At 36.6% G+C, this 18986-nt stretch overlaps 3 protein-coding genes and 1 long non-coding RNA gene across 5 annotated transcripts in view; 2 read left to right on the plus strand and 2 right to left on the minus strand.

Annotated features, from left to right (window-relative positions):
• The window catches only part of LOC116180985 (F-actin-uncapping protein LRRC16A), a 53814-nt gene extending 37755 nt beyond the window's left edge, over nt 1-16059 (minus strand). The window contains exons 1-3 of the mRNA XM_031501190.1: nt 15837-16059; nt 15405-15475; nt 15053-15077 (exon numbers count right to left, since the gene is read on the minus strand). Of these exons, the coding sequence (XP_031357050.1) occupies nt 15053-15077; nt 15405-15475; nt 15837-15854 (114 nt within the window). The 5' untranslated portion in view covers nt 15855-16059. The remainder of the gene's footprint in view (nt 1-15052; nt 15078-15404; nt 15476-15836) is intronic.
• LOC116180990 (zinc finger protein 883) lies at nt 1520-11285 on the plus strand. Of its 2 annotated transcripts, none has more exons than XM_031501201.1 (3): nt 1520-2502; nt 7110-7982; nt 8317-11285. In XM_031501201.1, the coding sequence occupies exons 1-3, from the start codon at nt 2415-2417 to the stop codon at nt 9294-9296; spliced, it is 1941 nt and encodes a 646-aa protein (XP_031357061.1). In that variant the 5' UTR covers nt 1520-2414; the 3' UTR covers nt 9297-11285. The 2 variants fall into 2 exon arrangements, with proteins under 2 accessions (XP_031357061.1, XP_031357060.1); XM_031501200.1 differs by having other exon boundaries at nt 1522-2502; nt 7110-8066.
• LOC116180997 (Bardet-Biedl syndrome 5 protein homolog) lies at nt 13077-15571 on the plus strand. The gene is made up of 6 exons (XM_031501210.1): nt 13077-13368; nt 13425-13573; nt 13630-13679; nt 13725-13852; nt 13899-14136; nt 14183-15571. Exons 1-6 carry the CDS (start codon nt 13319-13321, stop codon nt 14585-14587), a joined length of 1020 nt encoding a protein of 339 aa, XP_031357070.1. The 5' UTR covers nt 13077-13318; the 3' UTR covers nt 14588-15571.
• A 959-nt stretch (nt 16060-17018) lies between the features above and the next one.
• Nucleotides 17019-18545, minus strand: LOC116181003. The gene is made up of 3 exons (XR_004147189.1): nt 18450-18545; nt 18279-18303; nt 17019-17167 (listed from the first exon to the last, which is right to left on the minus strand). It is a non-coding gene; the product is annotated as an uncharacterized LOC116181003 (long non-coding RNA).
• Nucleotides 18546-18986: the final 441 nt, after the last annotated feature.

An 18986-nucleotide genomic window follows, 5' to 3' on the forward strand; every position in this document is an offset into this window, starting at 1 on the left:
TTTATTGTAAAATGAACATTTTATTTTGTCGATTTCTACGGTTTTGCAAAACGGAAAATTATGAGTAATAGCATGAACAGATTCAGTATTTTTTTCTCTAAACAAAACGTATTTAGACTTTTGCTCTAAAATAATTAGGGGAGCTAGTAATTGACTGTAAAGAAATTACCATTGAAATCCCTATGCTGCGTCGCGCTAGGCACCACCCGGTATACAGGGTGTTACAATATTAAGTATGTGGATGGGTGGGTAGAGGGGCTCGGAACAAGCACTTTTTCCAAATAAACCGAGGATCCAACTTGTTTAGTTTGGGAGTCACCCTCAAAAAAGTGGTGAAATATTTCTTTTTTAATTTTTTTCTCAGCAACCATAAGAGTTATAACGGCTGGTGGCACGTCTTTGAATAGGTTTGGGGGTATGCGCCATCCGATTTTAGTTTCAAAATTCCTACCACAGAAGGGCGCACCTTTAATTGGGGCGAAATTTGGTACCTGTAATTCTTGGCCGGAATCATAAACATAAAAGCACAATGCAATACAGTCGTTGAAGTATAAAAAAGTTTAATGTGGGGGGGGTCTAAGCGTTCACATATTCCTCATTTGATTTTTCCAAATATCTGAAACCAAAAGGGCACAGACTGTGAGCATAGAAACACGAATACGCACAATCGGAGTACTATATTAATACCGTTTTCAGTATGAAAAAATTATCAAAGTCAAAGTGTGAAGTTGGTCCCCACAAATTTGATTCCTTCGTAATTTTGAAACCGGCAGCGCGCAAACAAAATGCAATTGTGCGCAAACGAAGCGCAATCCATTTCAATCCCGAAAATTATTGCCTTTTAAAGTTGGGGGGCCAAGTTCACACAGGTGCTCGCATTTGCTGCCAAGTGAGATTAAAAGCTACCCTTTTACAAATAAATTTGCAAAAGTGCGATAAAAAGTTTAGTTGGGGGGGTTACTTGGCCCCTATTTAGTTTCGAAATATTTCAAAAACCAAAAAGGCACAAACCGTAAGCATAAATGCACAATTGACATTCAGTATACAAAAAAATTGGTTCATTTTTGAGCTGGTGGCTAAGTGAACGGACCCACTCGTTCAAACCAAACCATACTTTTTCATGAGTTAACGTGCGTTACACGATGTTTTAAGATCTCATTGTAAATTTGATGAGCGCAAGTATGCGAAATGGTAGGTATTGTTTTCTAGACTCGCAACCACACCAAAACGCAACTTAAAGGCGAATGTCGGGACAGGACCGCGATGATGTGAATGCGTGATCGTCGGCAAACGAAGCGGGGTAGGGGAACTCCGACACGCCGCCGTGGTCGACTCGACCAAGGAGGAACACGAAACCCTTGAGAAGGTCGCGGCGAGATTGCAATGCTTGATTATCATATTATGGTCTAGAGGTAAGGTACAGGTTTTAAAAAAACGTCATTTAGCGGACATTTCTTAAAATTGGTCAGTTGCGACTTGCGAACTGTGCTGCGGTTACTTTATTATTGCCGAAAAAAGTAGTAGCTAGGTGTCGGTATATTCAATTCACACAGAGATGTTCGTGCAGCTCCAGTCGCATCCCAAATTGCAGTTCGAGGAATTAGTAGTGCAGGCGGCAGCGACGACCTTGAATCACGAATGCGTCTAAACGAACTTCGATTTTCGGCAATATGCGGCATTCGCCAATAAATATGACCGAGCGTGGGAATGTTGTTTGTCAACAAAGTCTGAGAACTTGGACTTGCTCCATAGTACATTAGGCCGAATTGGAACGGGGGATGATTGAAAAGTGTGTCATACTTGTTTTGGTGCGTAGGTCAGCGTCGCCGTCGCCGTCTGTGGTGTACGATAAACAAATGGCACGTCCCGCCCACCCTCCGTTGTTAAGGTGGAAGGTTTTAAGTCGGATACCCATTTTTTGTGATAATGTGTGATATTGATTCGGGTGCAGCGGGCCGGCGCGATGCACGTGCATGCGGCGGGTGCAGGCAGGCGGCAGGGGCGACAACCGATGCAGCCAGACAAGAGGGTCGGCAACATCGCTTCATCTCGCGAGATCGGAGAGGGTCTCGACGGCACATGAGGTCGTCTCTTGTCGAGCCGGCAGCGGGAACCAGTGCGATCCCCGCCACCGTTGAAAAACTGAAGCAAATTTGTATGCAGGAACGATCACCGAGTGCTGCAGCCTAAATGGAGGCTGCATCCGCGAGTGCAACGCGCCTGGACATCCTCGGCCAGTGTTCCCTGTGCGAGTGCCATGTGGTGCGTGAGGTGACGCCGCGGCCGCCCCCCAACGCCGACGTCTTTGTATTATTTGTGTGAGTGCTTGCCGCATACCGCCGCCGGTTATTACTTTGACGATTCGCGCTTCTTTCATTCCTTTATAACATCGATGCCCTTCAGATATCATCACGATGGCAATCAATTTTTCAGCATCTTTTGCTGCATGTCTGGCGGCCGGACTCAAAGTTCCCAGACAAATTATGTACTGCATTTCTCAAGGTAGGATTTTTCTACATTACAGAAAGACACCCCAACCCCGTCCGTATCTCATTTGATTCTCACCACCTTCCCTTTGAGCGCGTTTTCTATCAAAAGAGATATCAATTCTGGGTTCATATCGGAAACCGGTTTATTTCGTACGAAAATTTAAAACGCCAACTCTCACAAAGAAAACCCCTTTCTTATTATTAAGTTAGGCGCATTCGGGCTTTGCAAAAATTTACATTTTTTTCAAAAGGAATAGCAGCCGGCAAATCTTTTTAACATGTTCAAATGAAATGGACTTTCAACATTAATTTGCCCAATTAACGAAATATGATTTCTTTTATCGCACTTATTACGCACATTTGTGTATTTATAATTTGAGTATCCAATGTCACTTTTATAACAATCTGCGACTGCGACAACCGATTAAAATAAGGGACATCGAATTAATTTCCACATTCCCGTTTCTATCGAAATTAAAGTAGGTAGATACCTACCTGTGTAAAAATGGGTTACAGTACCAAATATTTATGGACTCGGACACTTTCATAAAAATAACTTATCTACATAATTGTTTCCAAACACAAGATCGTATCTCACGAGTAACCTGTATCAGATGGATTGACTTCAACACAATTCAATTGTGTTTGTAAACAAACTATTTCTTATTCACACTCGAAGGTCTTTTATACGCCTACCGGATTTGACGCAAATTTCGTGTAATAAGTTTGTCTAGCGCCCTTTTCCAAAAAAACGGCGGCATTTGCACGACTCCTCCAATTTTGCATTTAGTTATTATTAGTTACTACGGGGCGGTTTCATATCTCGATGAGATGGAACATTGTAGTTACTCCCTCAAATAGGATACAGCGAGGGATGCAGACTTTGTTACCTAATTTCAGATTTTTGCCAGTGGAGATAATGTTAATTATTGTCCTCTACAGTTGTAGGAATCATAATTTTTTTTTAGAATATCACACGTAGTGTTTTTGTAGAGTAGGTACACTAATTTCCGATAAGAAATTGATAAATTTGTTGAGTCGTTCGTTTCTTTATAATTAGGTGTTAATTAAAAATTGGAGATATTTTTTTATAATTTGCCTAATGGCAATGTTACGTAATTTTCCATACAAGTTGTTTTTATTCTTGTTTTCTACATTCCTTAGATTATAAACTTTACAATCGCGAACTAATTAATTTCTTTATAAGGGTTAAACTCATTTTAAGGGCTGCACGTTTACTCTATAACCTACCACAAATTTATTACCTTCATCCTGTTTTTTTTATACCTAGGTATACGACAGAACACTGTATCTTATGGAATTGTACTATGCGATCAAAACTCAAAAGAGTTGCTGTCGAGAATTTTTGGGAAATCATATTTAACTTGAACTTCCAAAGGCGACTCGACGTCGATCCTTTTTTGATCGCCCATTATAGTCAAGTTATTTATAAATGAGGGGTTTCGTATAGTGACCAGCCAAAAACTTTGATTGGTATTGATGCTAACCTGAGTGAAATTAAAAAAATAATCATCCCGGTGACTGTGTACCGTTTGCTTTGTACTTTAAATTCCGTAAACGACTCGAAAATAGTTTTGAACCAGACAGAATCAAATTCTACCTTCTTTTACATCTAGGATGATGTGATCTATCGACAAATTGCATTATCATTACTCATTACATTAAAATAGCGAACAATTAGTAAAACATGCACTTGCGTCAGAGATTTGAAATTGATTTTTTACACCCATTCGATAGCCCACCCAAATCACCCATCATAAAAAAGGGACGGAAAATTTTCATTGAGCTCTATTTGTTTACACATACGGCGCCCAAGACCGATGAAATCAGACCTTCAAGACAGGTAGAAACGGGAGGATCATAGGGCGGAACTCTATTCGAGATATACCCGGTATACCCTCCCACATGAAACTTGTAAGGCCATATTTTTCTTGAGAGTCTAATTTGTTTAACGCCTGTTTGGCACTAATCAAAGGGAATAATTATCAGCAGTACTTAAGTCGATTTCGATAATATTTTCACACTTACGACACTTTTCTTGTAGGTATACAGGGTGGTGACTTGCGTAACGCATCATAGGGATTTCAATGTAAAATTCATTACATGCGATTATTGGCTTATTCGAACATGTACTGTAAATTGTTATATTAGAAAACCGTTTTTAGTAATTTGGTCTTTCTTTATGCTGAATTCGCGGTTCTAAATATAAAACTTTTTGATAGAATTTGATTTGTTTTATAACAGACATTCCATGGCATGACGGATATTGGCGTAGTTTTTGTGTCATCAAATTCCATGGCATCGCAGATTATTGAAAAAGATGCGGGTTTTATTTTTCCAATTTTCCGTCTTTATTATGAAAACAAAATGATAACCAATACGGTTGATTGGCGTAAAAAATGTTGTTTTCTTCAATAGTTAAACCTTAATACATTTTTGCTATAAAATAATTTGGGGAGCCAATAATCGCATATGTTACGAATTTTACATTAAAATCCCTATGATGCGTTACGCAAGTCACCACCCTGTAATGCAACTATGGATTACATTGTTTTCTTGTGTGTTTCCGTTAAAAAATAGCAGACATGAATTCCTTAGCACTCTGTATATATCTTTTGAACAGTGTTTTTACGCATTGGGCGAGGTAGGTAGAAGTCTTACTTACGCAAATCATAAAAATAAACTTTAAGTCGCGCTTACATGATAAAAAGAAATTTATTTCGCGAAGTCTATTCAAAAATTCATCGGTTTAGCGGTATACACAAAATTTACTCCAAAGTTATTATTAGTGTAGATATATATTTGAAAAAAATAATAACAGTTAAGATACGAAGAAACGCCTATGATTTTTAGGGAGGGAATTTTTCGATGAAACTTCATCCGTAAATAGATTCATTCACTTCGCATTCGCAAAATTCGACTTTTCATCAGGCCCATATTCAATCACACTGCCACTCATATGCAGTCCTACTCATTCTTGACTCCGTACATCAATCAATTTGCGATGTTTTGAAAATTGAGATAGATAATTCTTATTGATCTAGACCTAGAGTTACACCTGGAACAGAGAGAGGGACGGACAAAACATGCATTTATAGGGAAATCTGTCAATTGTTCGAAAACTATCTTGATTAGAATAAATGCACGTGTTGGCTTCGTTTACTACCAACTATTTATTGACATACTTAATTGTTACATTTTGTATTGGAAAAATTGCAATAATTTTCAAACGTGGACTACGTACCGCGAATGGAATGACAAAAAAGTTCGATTTCAGCCTAAATACGAACTTATCAACGGCCCTCCTTTCATGCAGAGAGAGAGACAACCACAATCAACTACTACAGCAATTACTCAACGCCCGTTATTTTTATTTTCGGTAGTGAATATTTAAAAGGATTCACACTTTTCAAATTTCACTATACGTGTAATTGATCAACAATTTTTCAATCGTTTTGATGTTTAGACAAGTGTTTCGGAATCCCGGCCTGCTTGGTCTGAAAAGAAATTCAATCACATTTTTTAAAATCCAAGGTGGTCATGACAATTGAGAAAAAAAGAATTTTATTTCGCGGTAAAATGCCATTTGGGCCAACAATACGGCAAACTGATGTTAAGAGAAGCTGTTTAGAAAATGAAATTATGTCCGTATGCAAATTTTTACAAATCGGAAGTGAACCAATCAGTAGATATTTGATTTGTAGTCTTGCACTTTAAGAATGAAAGATAAATAATGGATTTCGAACCAATTGTTTTAGGTGTCACCGTGGGTGTCACTTTAATCCGAGCTTTAATCTTAATGAGAGTGATTCATTTGTTTTACCTATTTACATAGAATACTTGTTACTGTGGATTCTATGCAAGACTATATTAATGAAATACTGATTTAATCAAAGTGATCCGTTATTTGTGAAATGTTGCATATGGACATAATTTCATATTCTAAACAACTTGTTGCCGTATTATTGACCGAAATGGTACTTTACACCAACATACAATTATTTTATTTTCAATAAATTGTCACGCGGCCATCTTGGATTTTAAAAAGTAAAAATGTGCTTGAGATTTTTTTCAGATCAAGCAAGCCGGAATTCCAAAACATCAAATTCAAACATTTTTGATCAACTATACACGTATACTAAAGTCAATCCGGGGACACTGTAAGTATACCTATACCTACTACAGTAAATTAAAGACGTTTCTTACAAAATTAAATGGAAAAGAATATTACATTTTCACTTTATCATTTGTTAACGAGAATTGTCTAAAAGAAAGGAAACAAACTCTGAATACCTAGATTCGTAGCAAAATTGAGGTCTTTTGTTATAGTATAACTGTCGGTCACCCTTAAATCCATTACTGCGTGTGCGAGTGCGTGTGATACAATTAAAATGCTAATCCTTTTCAATTTTGAATGTAGCTTGATACGTTTGCTTTAATTCGTAAATGTTCGTTTGGTCCAATTATGCCAGTGAAGCGAAGCGAAGACCATACTTGTGGTTATACTATGGTTTTACCCTTAATTAGGAGTAGTATGGGTGCTTTTCTTTTAGCACACTATTCTTCATATCCCTAATTGTTATTCTTTTTATATTTCAGACACCGGCGCACCATACGTTCTTTATAAAGATGGCATGGATAGGGCACAGACGCAATGGGGAGTGCACGATAATTATGGTGGTCCCCAACAAACTTCCTCTGGTGCGGCAAGTCCTCAGCAGGCTTGTGGACCCACTGTTCCGCTTGGGGTGGAGGCCGACGCAGGACCACCACGTGATCAAAGCCTACCGTCACCAGCACCGTCACCATATCCTGCTACACAAGCCGAACCGCGCGAAGATGATTTACAACCGGAACCCCCTTCGATGGATTTAGAACAGAGACCATCGTCACAATGCTTCGCTACCGATCTTCAACAGCCACCGCCGCCTCCTCAGCAACAGCAGCCTCAACAATCCGCATATCACCAATATTCGAGAGTACCACCCCCCGCGGCACCTCCTCCCGTACCGCCACATATGCTTGGTGCTGGCAGTTTTTCCGCGTTACACTACTTAAAACAGCCGGGAGTAATGTTGACGTCTTTGGGCCAGGAAACCAATGGACCGGTCGACCAATACACTAGTAGTATGCAAGATTTACGATCTGCTACTTTACCAGACGTAATTCAACAACAACATCACGTTGGCATGAAACAGCACAAAAATAGCCTGGGCGGAGAACTTCGACTCTTCAAGTGCCTAACTTGCGGGAAAGACTTCAAACAGAAGTCGACCCTTTTGCAACACGAGCGAATCCATACTGATAGCAGGCCTTACGGTTGTCCAGAATGTGGAAAACGTTTCCGCCAACAGTCCCATCTTACTCAACATCTTCGTATCCACGCCAACGAGAAGCCGTACGCATGCGTTTATTGCGAGCGCACGTTCAGACAACGCGCGATCCTCAATCAGCATCTGCGCATTCACTCCGGTGAGAAGCCATATGAATGCCCAGAGTGCGGGAAGCATTTCCGCCAGAAGGCCATCCTCAATCAGCACGTCCGCACACACCAAGGCGAGCGCCCTTGCTTTAATGAGCTTCTAACCTTCCGTACTTTCACAAATCGGATTGTTAGAAAACTGCTGTGCATATTTTAATAACCCTACACTCGCATTATTAAATAAAATCAATAACGCACAATTACATATCAGCCCGCGTAATCATTTTCAAATGTCCACCAATTGAGTTCGAAACATTCTCGATTAGTTTGTAATTGTGCATTCCTTAAGCAAACATTAATTGTAATAATCGTTTCCATTTACAGACGTCAGTCCGCACTTGGTATTTAAGAATGGCCTGAATCCCACATTATGGCCTCAAGATGTTCCGTTTCCTCAGGACGAAGGCAAAGAGGAGGTGACATCGACGTACGGAGATGGGGAAACGAATGCGACACAGCCGGATCGATCCGGTTGCTTTTCCCCGGGAAGTATAGCGAGCAACTTGCAATATCCTGCATATTTCAAAGATGCGAAAGGTATAAATCATTCCGTGTTTGGAGCTGCGGCCAATTTCGGAGCTTTACAATATCTCAAACAGAGTCAAGGTGGCAAATTACCCGACGTTATACAACACGGTAGGTCCGCCGGTATGCCTTTGTATGTAAGGTGTCCAATTTGTCAAAAGGAATTCAAGCAAAAGTCTACACTTTTGCAACACGGTTGTATACACATCGAATCGAGGCCGTATCCGTGTCCCGAATGTGGCAAACGATTTAGGCAGCAATCGCATTTAACTCAACATCTTCGTATTCATACCAACGAGAAACCGTACGGTTGTGTGTATTGTGGTAGAAATTTTCGGCAGCGAACTATTTTGAATCAGCATTTACGGATTCACACGGGGGAGAAACCTTATAAATGTGGGCAGTGTGGAAAAGATTTTAGGCAGAAGGCGATACTAGACCAACATACGCGGACACATCAAGGCGACAGACCGTTCTGCTGTCCTATGCCAAATTGCAGGCGGCGGTTTGCGACGGAGCCCGAAGTCAAGAAGCACATAGATAACCATATGAACCCGCACGCGGCAAAATCGAGACGGAATTCGACCGGTTCCGACAGCAGCAAACAAGTGACGCCTAACGGAATATTGCCTAGAGGATTAACCCCCACCACTGTTGTTAAACCAGAATTATACTTTCCTCAGTGTTACGCGCCAAGTTTCAACCCACCTAGCGGTGTAACGCAATTTCAAGGCCCCACTTCCGAATATAAAACTCCAAATGGATTGCCGGCTCAGTGACTAACGGCCGGCTGGCAGTTTCCCTGCATCGGGTGACATTCTGCCAGTAATAAGACTGATTTTGTGGTGGTTGTTACTTAATTGTGTTTTTGTAAGATGTGAGCTAGTACTTTTGATAGATGAAATATTTATTGATAACTTACGGATAGAAATCTTTTTTTGCAATGAGTGATGAATTCAAGGTGCTGATAAACCATGCGTATCATGATGGTTACGTTAAAATATTATACTGGCTTTAAAATAGATAAAGCTATAGACTTCGATATTTACAGCAAATAAGTAATTCGTTTTGGCGATCAAGCTAATTTTTGTAGTTTATACAATGAAAATAGATTTCGATGCATATCAACATTTAATTAGACTTTTGTTATTAAAAGGGGCAGTTTTTAAGTGTTTCGTGGGGAATTTCGTGTCGTTCAATTATTCACCATGCTTAAATAAAATTGTTTTCTTTTTACTTACTGTGATATTCTATTATTGTGTGAAAGCTTTGCTAAATGAAAGGCAATATTAAAAATGTTGTGCAATACAATTGCAATAGGTGTGAAAACAATGCGCTGTAAGTATCTGAAAGTCGAGCTTTACATATACATATAATATATATATATGTAATTAAAAATGTAAAAGTATTTTAAATTTTATTGGAATCGTGTCCTGTTCACCTAGTGGCAATACTTTTAATCTCAAAATACTTTATGTAAGTAAGTAACGTTAAGTATATTTACTATTGTTGTAGTTAGATGAAACTAATATGTGATCTCTTTAATGTAATCTTACGGAAAAGTGAAGGAGAGAAACTGACGGGTTCTAGTTGCATTTAGTATCGCGCAAAGAAGTTTGACAAAGGAATTTTTCAATGCCCCTTCCGAACCTCCCCATGTATTTTAATAGTTAGTGAAATATTTAAGGAAATTTTCATATGTACATAAACCACATAAACTTTGATGCATACTTGTTGGGTCAAAAACTCAAGTAAAACACGCGAGCAACCAAGGTGGGGGGGACCAATCCGATATTTTTTTAAAATGTTACAAGTATGCATCTACCGTTCAAAACTGTTTTCGATGCACCATTAGATCATATTTGACGAAATTGATTAACTATGCCGATAAGAGATATGACAATGATGTGTGCAGGATACCCATTAAAATTGTATACGATTAATTTAATAGAGTTCAAAGAGAGAGAGAGAGACGTGCAGGTTTCAGTCTATTTATTAATTTTACGATTAAACGACTGTTATAACAGTCCAAATTTTGTTGATCTATAAGACTTGAAAAGCGTGATAGCATTTAATTAGTTTTTAAGTCAATTTTAGGCATAATTACGATTTTTAAATTCTTATTAAATAAGTGTAAATGGTTTAACTTTGAAACGGAAATGATACCTACGTATTTAAAAATTAGGAGATAAGTGGTTTCAAAATGTTAGATGTGATATCCCAGTTGATGGGTAAAAGTTTTGTTACTCATTAATGATATTATTAGCATATTTTAAAAATTGTGTTAGATTAATTTCGATATTAATTCTATTTCGTACTGTTTATATTTTTTTTGTACTTTTATATGTGAAGCTTTCTTACTTATAGAATAAGTAGCTGTATACTGTTGGATTGCTTAATTTATGTGGTCTAACCATGTGCACCTGGTCGTTAAGGGTCAGTTGTTCTTAACGATTTTACAAAGAGCATTTGACCCTTACTTTTGAAAGTGTATGTGTACTAAAACAGCAGTATAAGTGCCATAAATACTAGTTAGTTAGAAAAGTTTGTTACGCTATTGACATGCGGAATTTGAATTTTTAAATTTTTTAAAAAATTGACTGGTTATAGACGAATTAGGATAAGAGTTTATAAATAAGAATGAGAAGACTGGGATATTACCAAACAGGGTGTACCATTTGACTTGTAAATGTTTCTTTTCTAATATGCTGTAACTGTTTGTTTTTACATATTTTTTTAAGTGACATTTAAAACAAATCCCTTATTTATGTTTGTGAGACAATCTGAAATTAATACGAACTTAATGGTTACATGTTCTCAAAGAAAATCGAAGTATTTTGCGTCCACATACTTAAATCGAGAGAATCAATTCAATAACAAATTCACCTCAAGATATGCCATTACAATAAAACAGTTACTAATGCTCAATATAATACAATAGTTACAGTTTTTTTATCATAATCGCAAACACAAGTATTTGCTCAAAAGTACAAATACTGTAAATAATAGATACCGGAATTGTTTATATTTTAAATATATTCTAATAGGATTATATGAACTGATTCTCTTTGTACTGCATTTGAAAAATATAATTGTATTTGTTAAACCTTTACGTTATTTTTCATTTCCTTTCAGTGTGCAGCCTAATTATGATGGTCAATCAATTTGACATGAAAAAAGTTATAGATTCCATTCCCTGAATGATTAAGTGACTCACTTCAACTATGTCAATTATGGAAGGGAAAAATTCTTGCCTCTCCAGTAAGTAAATAGAGTTGCGACCAAGTATGAAGTAATATGCAAAACTAGAGGAAATTCTAAGGAACTATATGAAAATTTAGGGAGGACATTTTAAAGATACTGTGACTGAAATTGGAGTACGCGCACATAGAATCATGGTCTGTGCATAGAATGGCCGGAAGAAATTCAGTTTACCTACTCGACTTATTCACCAACTGATCTTCAGGAAGAATAAACCGATACAACGGAATATCGAAGAATCCTCTGTATTATCAAAAGGAATGTAATCTCATGGAAAAATACATACGCTCTAAGAAAAAGGGAAGAAGTATACACAAGAATAAGAATAGGGCGCACTCGTTTGACGCTAGCTACATGTGCGCGTAATATTAATTGTAGTGTATGTGGAGTAGCTTATACAGGGTGGTGACTTGCGTAACGCATCATAGGGAATTCAATGTAAAATTCATAGCATGCGATTATTGGCTCCCCAAATTATTTTAGAGCAAAGATTTATTAAGGTTTTTTGTAGAAAAAATTTGTTTACGTCAAGCAACCGTATTAGTTTTCCCTTTTTTGCATAATAAAGACGGAAAATTGGAAAAATAAAACCCGCATCTTTTTCAATAATCTGTGATGCCATGGAATTTTATAATACAAAAACTACGCCAATATCCGTCATGCCATGGAATGTCTGCTATAAAACAAATCAAATTCTATCAAAAAGTATTATAATTAGAACAGCGAATTCAACATAAAGAAAGACCAAATTACTAAAAACGGTTTCCTAATATAACAATTTACAATAAATGCTCGAATAAGTCACCATTAACTGCAAGACAGTAACCAAGTCGATCACAAAATCCATTTCGAACTGCTGCTAAGTGATAACAACTGGATATCTTTTTGTTTTAGAAAATTCCATGGCATCGCAGATTATTGAAAAAGATGCGGGTTTTATTTTTCCAATTTTCCGTCTTTATTATGCAAAAAATTGAAAACTAATACGGTTGATTGACGTAAACAATTTTTTTCTACAAAAAACCTTAATACATTTTTGCTCTAAAATAATTTGGGGCGAGCCAATAATCGCATGTTATGAATTTTACATTGAAATCCCTATGATGCGTTACGCAAGTCACCACCCTGTATACACTGCAACATTTTTTAATAGATTGTCCTGCAGATAACAATGAAAGCAAGAATTTGAATCTAGATAAAGACATGGTTAGCATTTTAAGTAATGATCATATAAGTATTGAGCGAGTTTCTAAAAGTATCTAATTGACATTTTTAGAAAACTTTAAAAACGTAAATCTTTCATAAAAAATGACGCAAGACTTTAGCAGTGGTATAGGCAAACACCTAAAAAAAAGTAAAAGGCAAGATTGTCTAAAAGTCTCCCCAATTTTGTCCCCTCACTGTATACACCAACCTAAAAGTTGTCATAACTACAACCACATCAGGCTAAACGTTACAAGAAATAATCAATAATTCTCCCACTTTTCTGGAACAATCAATACATTCAATTAGCCACAAACAGAAAACCAGAGTTTTTGAAATGGGATTAGGATGGGAAGACAAAGAAGTGCATTTCGATTTATCCTTTTCGTAAGTACTTACTCACATTCTCAAAGTGCATCTTACTATACATACTGATGTTTTAGGGATATGCGCCTCACAATCGGTGAAAAAGTGATAGACAGATTGGATAACATAGAAGATACAAAAGGCAATGGCGGTGACAGAGGAAAGCTGATTATTACAAATTTGCGGATTTTATGGCACTCTGTGTCAAACCCTCGAATTAATTTGTGTAAGCCGTTGCATGTAGGCACCTACCTACAAATAATTTATACCACCGTTTTTCAGCAATCGGCTATAATTCAATCACGACTCTAAATACCAAAATTGTTAATTCTGTAAGTTACATTTGCTTGCTATAGATCACAAAGGAAGTATTTTAGAAATTACGTGGTACGACTCAAGCTCTTTATTTAATGACGGTCTGCCATGGCTCAAGATATGAGTTTATTTTCACTAATTTAGTTCCCGGAAGTATGCGTCACTTTACTTCAGTTACAGGAGTTCATAAGTATTAACATATGTAGTATTATATATTGAAAACAGGTGTTTTATAGAGCGTATACTACGTCAAAGGCATATCGAGAGTTAAAACTGAGGGGAGCCGTAGTTCACAATAAAAGACTACGAATTCTACCTTTAGAACAGGTGTGTAACGTTTTACACGGTGTATGGAATTTATCAAGCGACCAAGGCAGCCTTGGCACATTTTACATCACAAATGTGAGACTTGTATGGTTTGCGGATATGAATGAAGCATTTAATATCTCTTTGCCATATCTACAGATCAACAGTGTAAGTTTGCAAAGTTCCACGCTAAGGTAAAGTGAAACAATTTTAGATAAGAATCAGAGACTCGAAATTTGGGAGGGCCCTCGTCATTACGTGCAACCAAACCAGTGGCGGCTACATTTTGGGATTTCGTATTGATCCCGAAGACCAGCTAAATCTAATATTCAAGGAATTGTCCTCGCTCTTTACCGTTTACGCCTCGAATCCGATATACGGAATTGAGTACGAATGGAGTTCGAAAGAGGACGAGAAAGAAAATGCAATTCTCACAGAAGACGTTGAGGAAGTCGACGACCCTCGAAATGAAATCTCTAACGTTTTAATAACTTATTCGGCCAACGGGGACACTGGTAAAGATAGACCCATTGTTTATTCCAACGAATTGGGTCTTGCTATTGAAAGTCTAAAGGAAGGTTACACCATACAGAAGCTCTGGGAAGTAGTTCCCTCTTAGTGTATTAATGTGCAAATTTAAGCCGATTGGTTTCAAGTTGAAGCTAAACAGAAAATTTAACGATTTACACAATTTTGGAATTTTAACGATCGAATTTCGGAATTATTTCAGTTTTTATTTTCAATTTGGTTCACATAGTTTTATATCTTATTTTTAGAATGATTTCTAAGTTCACTACTTATTTTTTGATGGTAGTACTTATAGTAGGTAATTTATTTTACTTCATAAAAATGTTGCGGCGGGTTAGATAGTTCCTGGTCAAATTTGTCACCAAGATGACAGTTTAAGAAGATTGTACCAGCCCACTTAGTAGTTACTACAGTAGGTACCTACGAGTAAAAATTTACTCGTAGGTGGGTACAAATAACTGAATTATACCTACCTGATGGTCTTTCTGTTCAATTTATATGCACTGTTCACTTTCCCCCACTGCTTAATATAGATACAACATGCAAAAAATCCTACCTTTATAAGGCTGCTCTTCTGGAATCTGAAACAAATAATAAACTTACGATAAAAGAGTGAAAAAATCAACAATAATCCAAATTTTTGTTGATTATCGACAAAAGTAATTATAATCTGCCACTTACGCAACCAACAGGCGACTATACATACTATTTATATCTAAGTTTTTTTATAGTTTATGGCTTGCTACTTTTTTAAGAGTTTAAGTCAACTAAACTTAAACACATCAACGTTGATAATTTAGATATAGTATGGTTGGTTGCCTAAGTGGCACTCTGGCAGTAAGCTTCCGATTATCATTACTTTTGTAGATGATTATACAACACGTAGTAATTAAAAAATCAAAATTTACCGTTCAACCTTATTCATTCCGTCTCGTCTGGCAGGGACCGCATACTGTTCACGATCATTGGCTGGTAGTAACTGAAAAAAGATAATCATACATCATAAAGAGTTTCTAATGAAACAATGGTGTTTTTTTTTGTAAAATGATATTAAAAATATATTTATGAAGTTATATTTGTTATTATTCCATTGGAAAAATCCTTACGTTCTTTAAAAAAAGTGCATATAAAGAAAAATGTTTAAGCCAAACACAATAATAATTGTATTTAACATGAAATTTCTTTTGCCACGTCCTGTTTGAATATACCCTTGTAAAATAAGAAAGTGTCTGACATGATTTAAATTTTAAATGATAAAATGCGACCATTAAAAAATTAGAAAAAAGACGAGGAGCGATCCTAATCGATTTTTTGCTAAATACGATGTCATAGGTACCCACCTTGTTCGTTTGAACCATGTACGATTTGATTTTTCATGATGATTGAGTTGGTTCCGCGGAGTAAGCCGCTGGAGTAATTTGGTGTACACAGCTTGAGTAATACGAGTAATGCCGTTGAATAAGTAATCTTATTATACCGAGTAATAATAGTTGAGTAATACTGAGTAATAGAGGGTAATACTTTGTGGTAATACAACATTATACCGGGTGGTGCCTAGCGCGACGCAGCATAGAGATTTCAATGGTAATTTCTTTATAGTTAATTACTAGCTTCCCTAATTATTTTAGAGCAAAAGTCTAATTTCAGAGAAAAAAATACTGCATCTGTTCATACTATTACTCATAATTTTCCGTTTTTCAAAACCGTAGAAATCGACAAAACAGAAAGGTTCATTTTACAATAAATCAGATATGCCTTGGAATTACCTAAAAAAAGAGCGATCACGTTTCATTATTTTTATTTGCCTTTGACGTTTATTAAATTAATAATTTATACTTGTTTTCAAATTAGTTAAATAACTGCAAGTGCAGTAACGTTTAAAATGTCTGTCAGAACCATCAGGAAAACGAGAATACATTCAACGTTTTGGCTGCAGTAGCGGAAACTCTGAATATAAGTTTAAGAACAATTCTTCCTCAAATCAATTTCTTTTTCTTCGATTATGTACTCTGATTCCGGAGAATGATAAACTTACAATGCGATCAAATATGAGTTGCTGTCAAGTCACCTTTGGAATCTTTGTTTACATGGGAATTCGTATTTAACTTGAATTTCCAAAGGCGACTGGACAGCAACTCATTTTTGATCGCCCGTTAGTATCCGATGCAGATGCAGCATTACATTCTCTAAAAAAACCTCGAAAAAAACATTACCCCCTAGATGCCTTTTATTGGGTCGGTTAGTTGAAACAGAATTAAATATGAAAATCGTTCGACGTCAAACAACGATAACTTAGATGCGATGCGCTTGTAGTTTGTTAAAAGATTCCAAAGCACCACTGATTTATAAAAATGTAATTTTTTATTATGTCGATTTCTACGGTTTTGAAAAATGAAATTATAACTAATAGTATGAACAGATGCAATATATTTTTCTCTAAAAAAACGTATTTAGACTTTTGCTCTAAAATAATTAGGGGAGCTAGTAATTGACTATAAAGAAATTACCATTGAAATCCCTATGCTGCGTCGCGCTAGGCACCACCCTGTATATAGTAATATGTATACGTTTTAAACCAGCGGTTTACCCCTTGGTTGGATTCGATCTGCGATCCATCACTTGAGTTGTGGAGGGATTCTAGTCTGGAACGATGCACTACTTCTTGCTGGTACTGCGATAGATGAGAGAGATAGATAAAATTAGTGGACCTCAAAACATGTCGCTAAGGTGTATTCGTTTCATAATAATTTGTAAACGTTGAGACTACAGATCTTTTTTTCTGAACGGTTTGAACTCTCAAAACTTAGTTTAGATGATCAAATTAATACCCAACGAACACATCCATTCGGTGATTCAGTTACGAACCTTTCTTTTATACTTACACCATCAGACTGACCTTCGTGTATAATAATAAATGAGATGCATCAGTTCAGCTTGGTAACTTTGCAAGAAAATTTACTTTACTTAATAAAATTGGTATGACTGTGAATTCACAGCCATACTTATTACGAAGTAAAATGATGCTGCGAAGGAGTCCATTCGAATAATGATTGCAATCAACCTTAAGAGTCTTCTGTACCCACTGCACCCAATGTAAATTTCCATAAGAGCGCCCGCCATAAAAACTCTATAGTTGTTTTTCAAAAAACAATTTTTTTTAAGAACTATTTTATAAATTTAGACCTTTATCTACAAAATGTTCGGACTATTTTTTTTTTAAGTTTATAGCAACTGAATACCGATTGTTTAAAGATTAGATGTTTCGCACCGATTATTGCGCTGATCTGTTTTATTTTTTTACTCTCGATCAAGACGATTTATGGAAAAAGTAAACCGACAGTTTTTTACATAAGTTACTTTTAAACATAACCCCAAAAAATGAAATCATAATTTTTGTAAATAAAGTCTGTATCTTGGCGGGCGGTAAATCAACAATTTGAGTGTAACAAGTGGCGCCGCTGCACAGTGTCGGTGGGAACTAACTAAGCACCAAGGCAGGAGTTGACAAAGCAAGAAATTCATCTTATCTCTTGCAGCTATAATCATCTATACACTAAAATGCAAAAAAGTTGCGCTTAGGAAAGAAGACTCTTAACGTTACCAAGATGGGGAGATTAAGAGGGTGGTCACAACTCACTTAGTAATATACACTACTACGAAAGTCAGCCAAAAATATTCGTTGGTCTTCATAGTCACTGTGCACTATTCACTCCCCCCCTTTCACTGTTACATAATATAAAATGAAACAAACCATGCCATGCATATAAAATGAAAAATCCTACCTTTATAAGGCCGCCTTTCTGGAATCTGAAACCAAGAAGAAATTTAATTAAGATAACAGTTTGACTAATTTGCAGCATTTGTTAAGTTATAAGTATCACCATTGAATTTATAACTATTATAAATTCAATGGTATTACATTATTGCGTTTAGTAAAAAGTAAAGAAATTTACCCATAGCCTTAATATGTCGGTCTTGCCTAGGAAGGACCATTCACCGCGGAAGAGATGAAACAGAAATGGGCGACGTATATCTTCAGTGCCAGTAACTGCAAAGTAAAATATTTTCAATTAGTAAAGTAAATTAAAAAACGACGAAATCTGTGTACTAGGTATATGCGATCAAAAAAGGGTTGCTGTCAAGTCACCTTTGGAAGTTTTGTTTACATGGGAAATCATATTTAACTTGAACGTCCAAAGGCGACTTGACGTTCATCCTTTTTTGATAGCCCGTTATATCGACTAAGGGGCTTGCAGTAAAATTTTAAAAATGTTTTATCGACACTTTCGGTTGAAGAGATTTCAGTAACTGTGCGATACGTAGTTATGATTTCCGTACTTATTATACGTTACGTAGTCTAATTAAAGTTACTCTTTCGTTCAGTTTGGTTTAGGGCCTATTAACGCTCATCACCACTACCTTTCTTTGAAAATAAACACATGAGACTGCAAAGTGTATCATAAAACTAATCATAACATTAAGAATTGGTG

The sequence above is a fragment of the Photinus pyralis genome, unplaced genomic scaffold, assembly GCF_008802855.1.
Source record: "Photinus pyralis isolate 1611_PpyrPB1 unplaced genomic scaffold, Ppyr1.3 Ppyr1.4_LG9, whole genome shotgun sequence".
In the NCBI taxonomy this organism is placed as follows: domain Eukaryota; kingdom Metazoa; phylum Arthropoda; class Insecta; order Coleoptera; family Lampyridae; genus Photinus; species Photinus pyralis.

What these genes read in the sequence shown, in the direction of transcription:
- LOC116180997 (XM_031501210.1), top strand. Translation starts at nt 13,319, where the DNA reads ATGGGATTAGGATGGGAAGACAAAGAAGTGCATTTCGATTTATCCTTT. An exon ending in CATTTCGATTTATCCTTTTC is followed by an intron (nt 13,369 to 13,424) that starts GTAAGTACTTAC and finishes CTGATGTTTTAG; the next exon opens with GGATATGCGCCTCACAATCG. An exon ending in TCAGTTACAGGAGTTCATAA is followed by an intron (nt 13,853 to 13,898) that starts GTATTAACATAT and finishes GGTGTTTTATAG; the next exon opens with AGCGTATACTACGTCAAAGG.
- LOC116180990 (XM_031501200.1), top strand. Translation starts at nt 2,415, where the DNA reads ATGGCAATCAATTTTTCAGCATCTTTTGCTGCATGTCTGGCGGCCGGA. An exon ending in TATGTACTGCATTTCTCAAG is followed by an intron (nt 2,503 to 7,109) that starts GTAGGATTTTTC and finishes TTTATATTTCAG; the next exon opens with ACACCGGCGCACCATACGTT. An exon ending in GCACGTCCGCACACACCAAG is followed by an intron (nt 8,067 to 8,316) that starts GCGAGCGCCCTT and finishes TTCCATTTACAG; the next exon opens with ACGTCAGTCCGCACTTGGTA.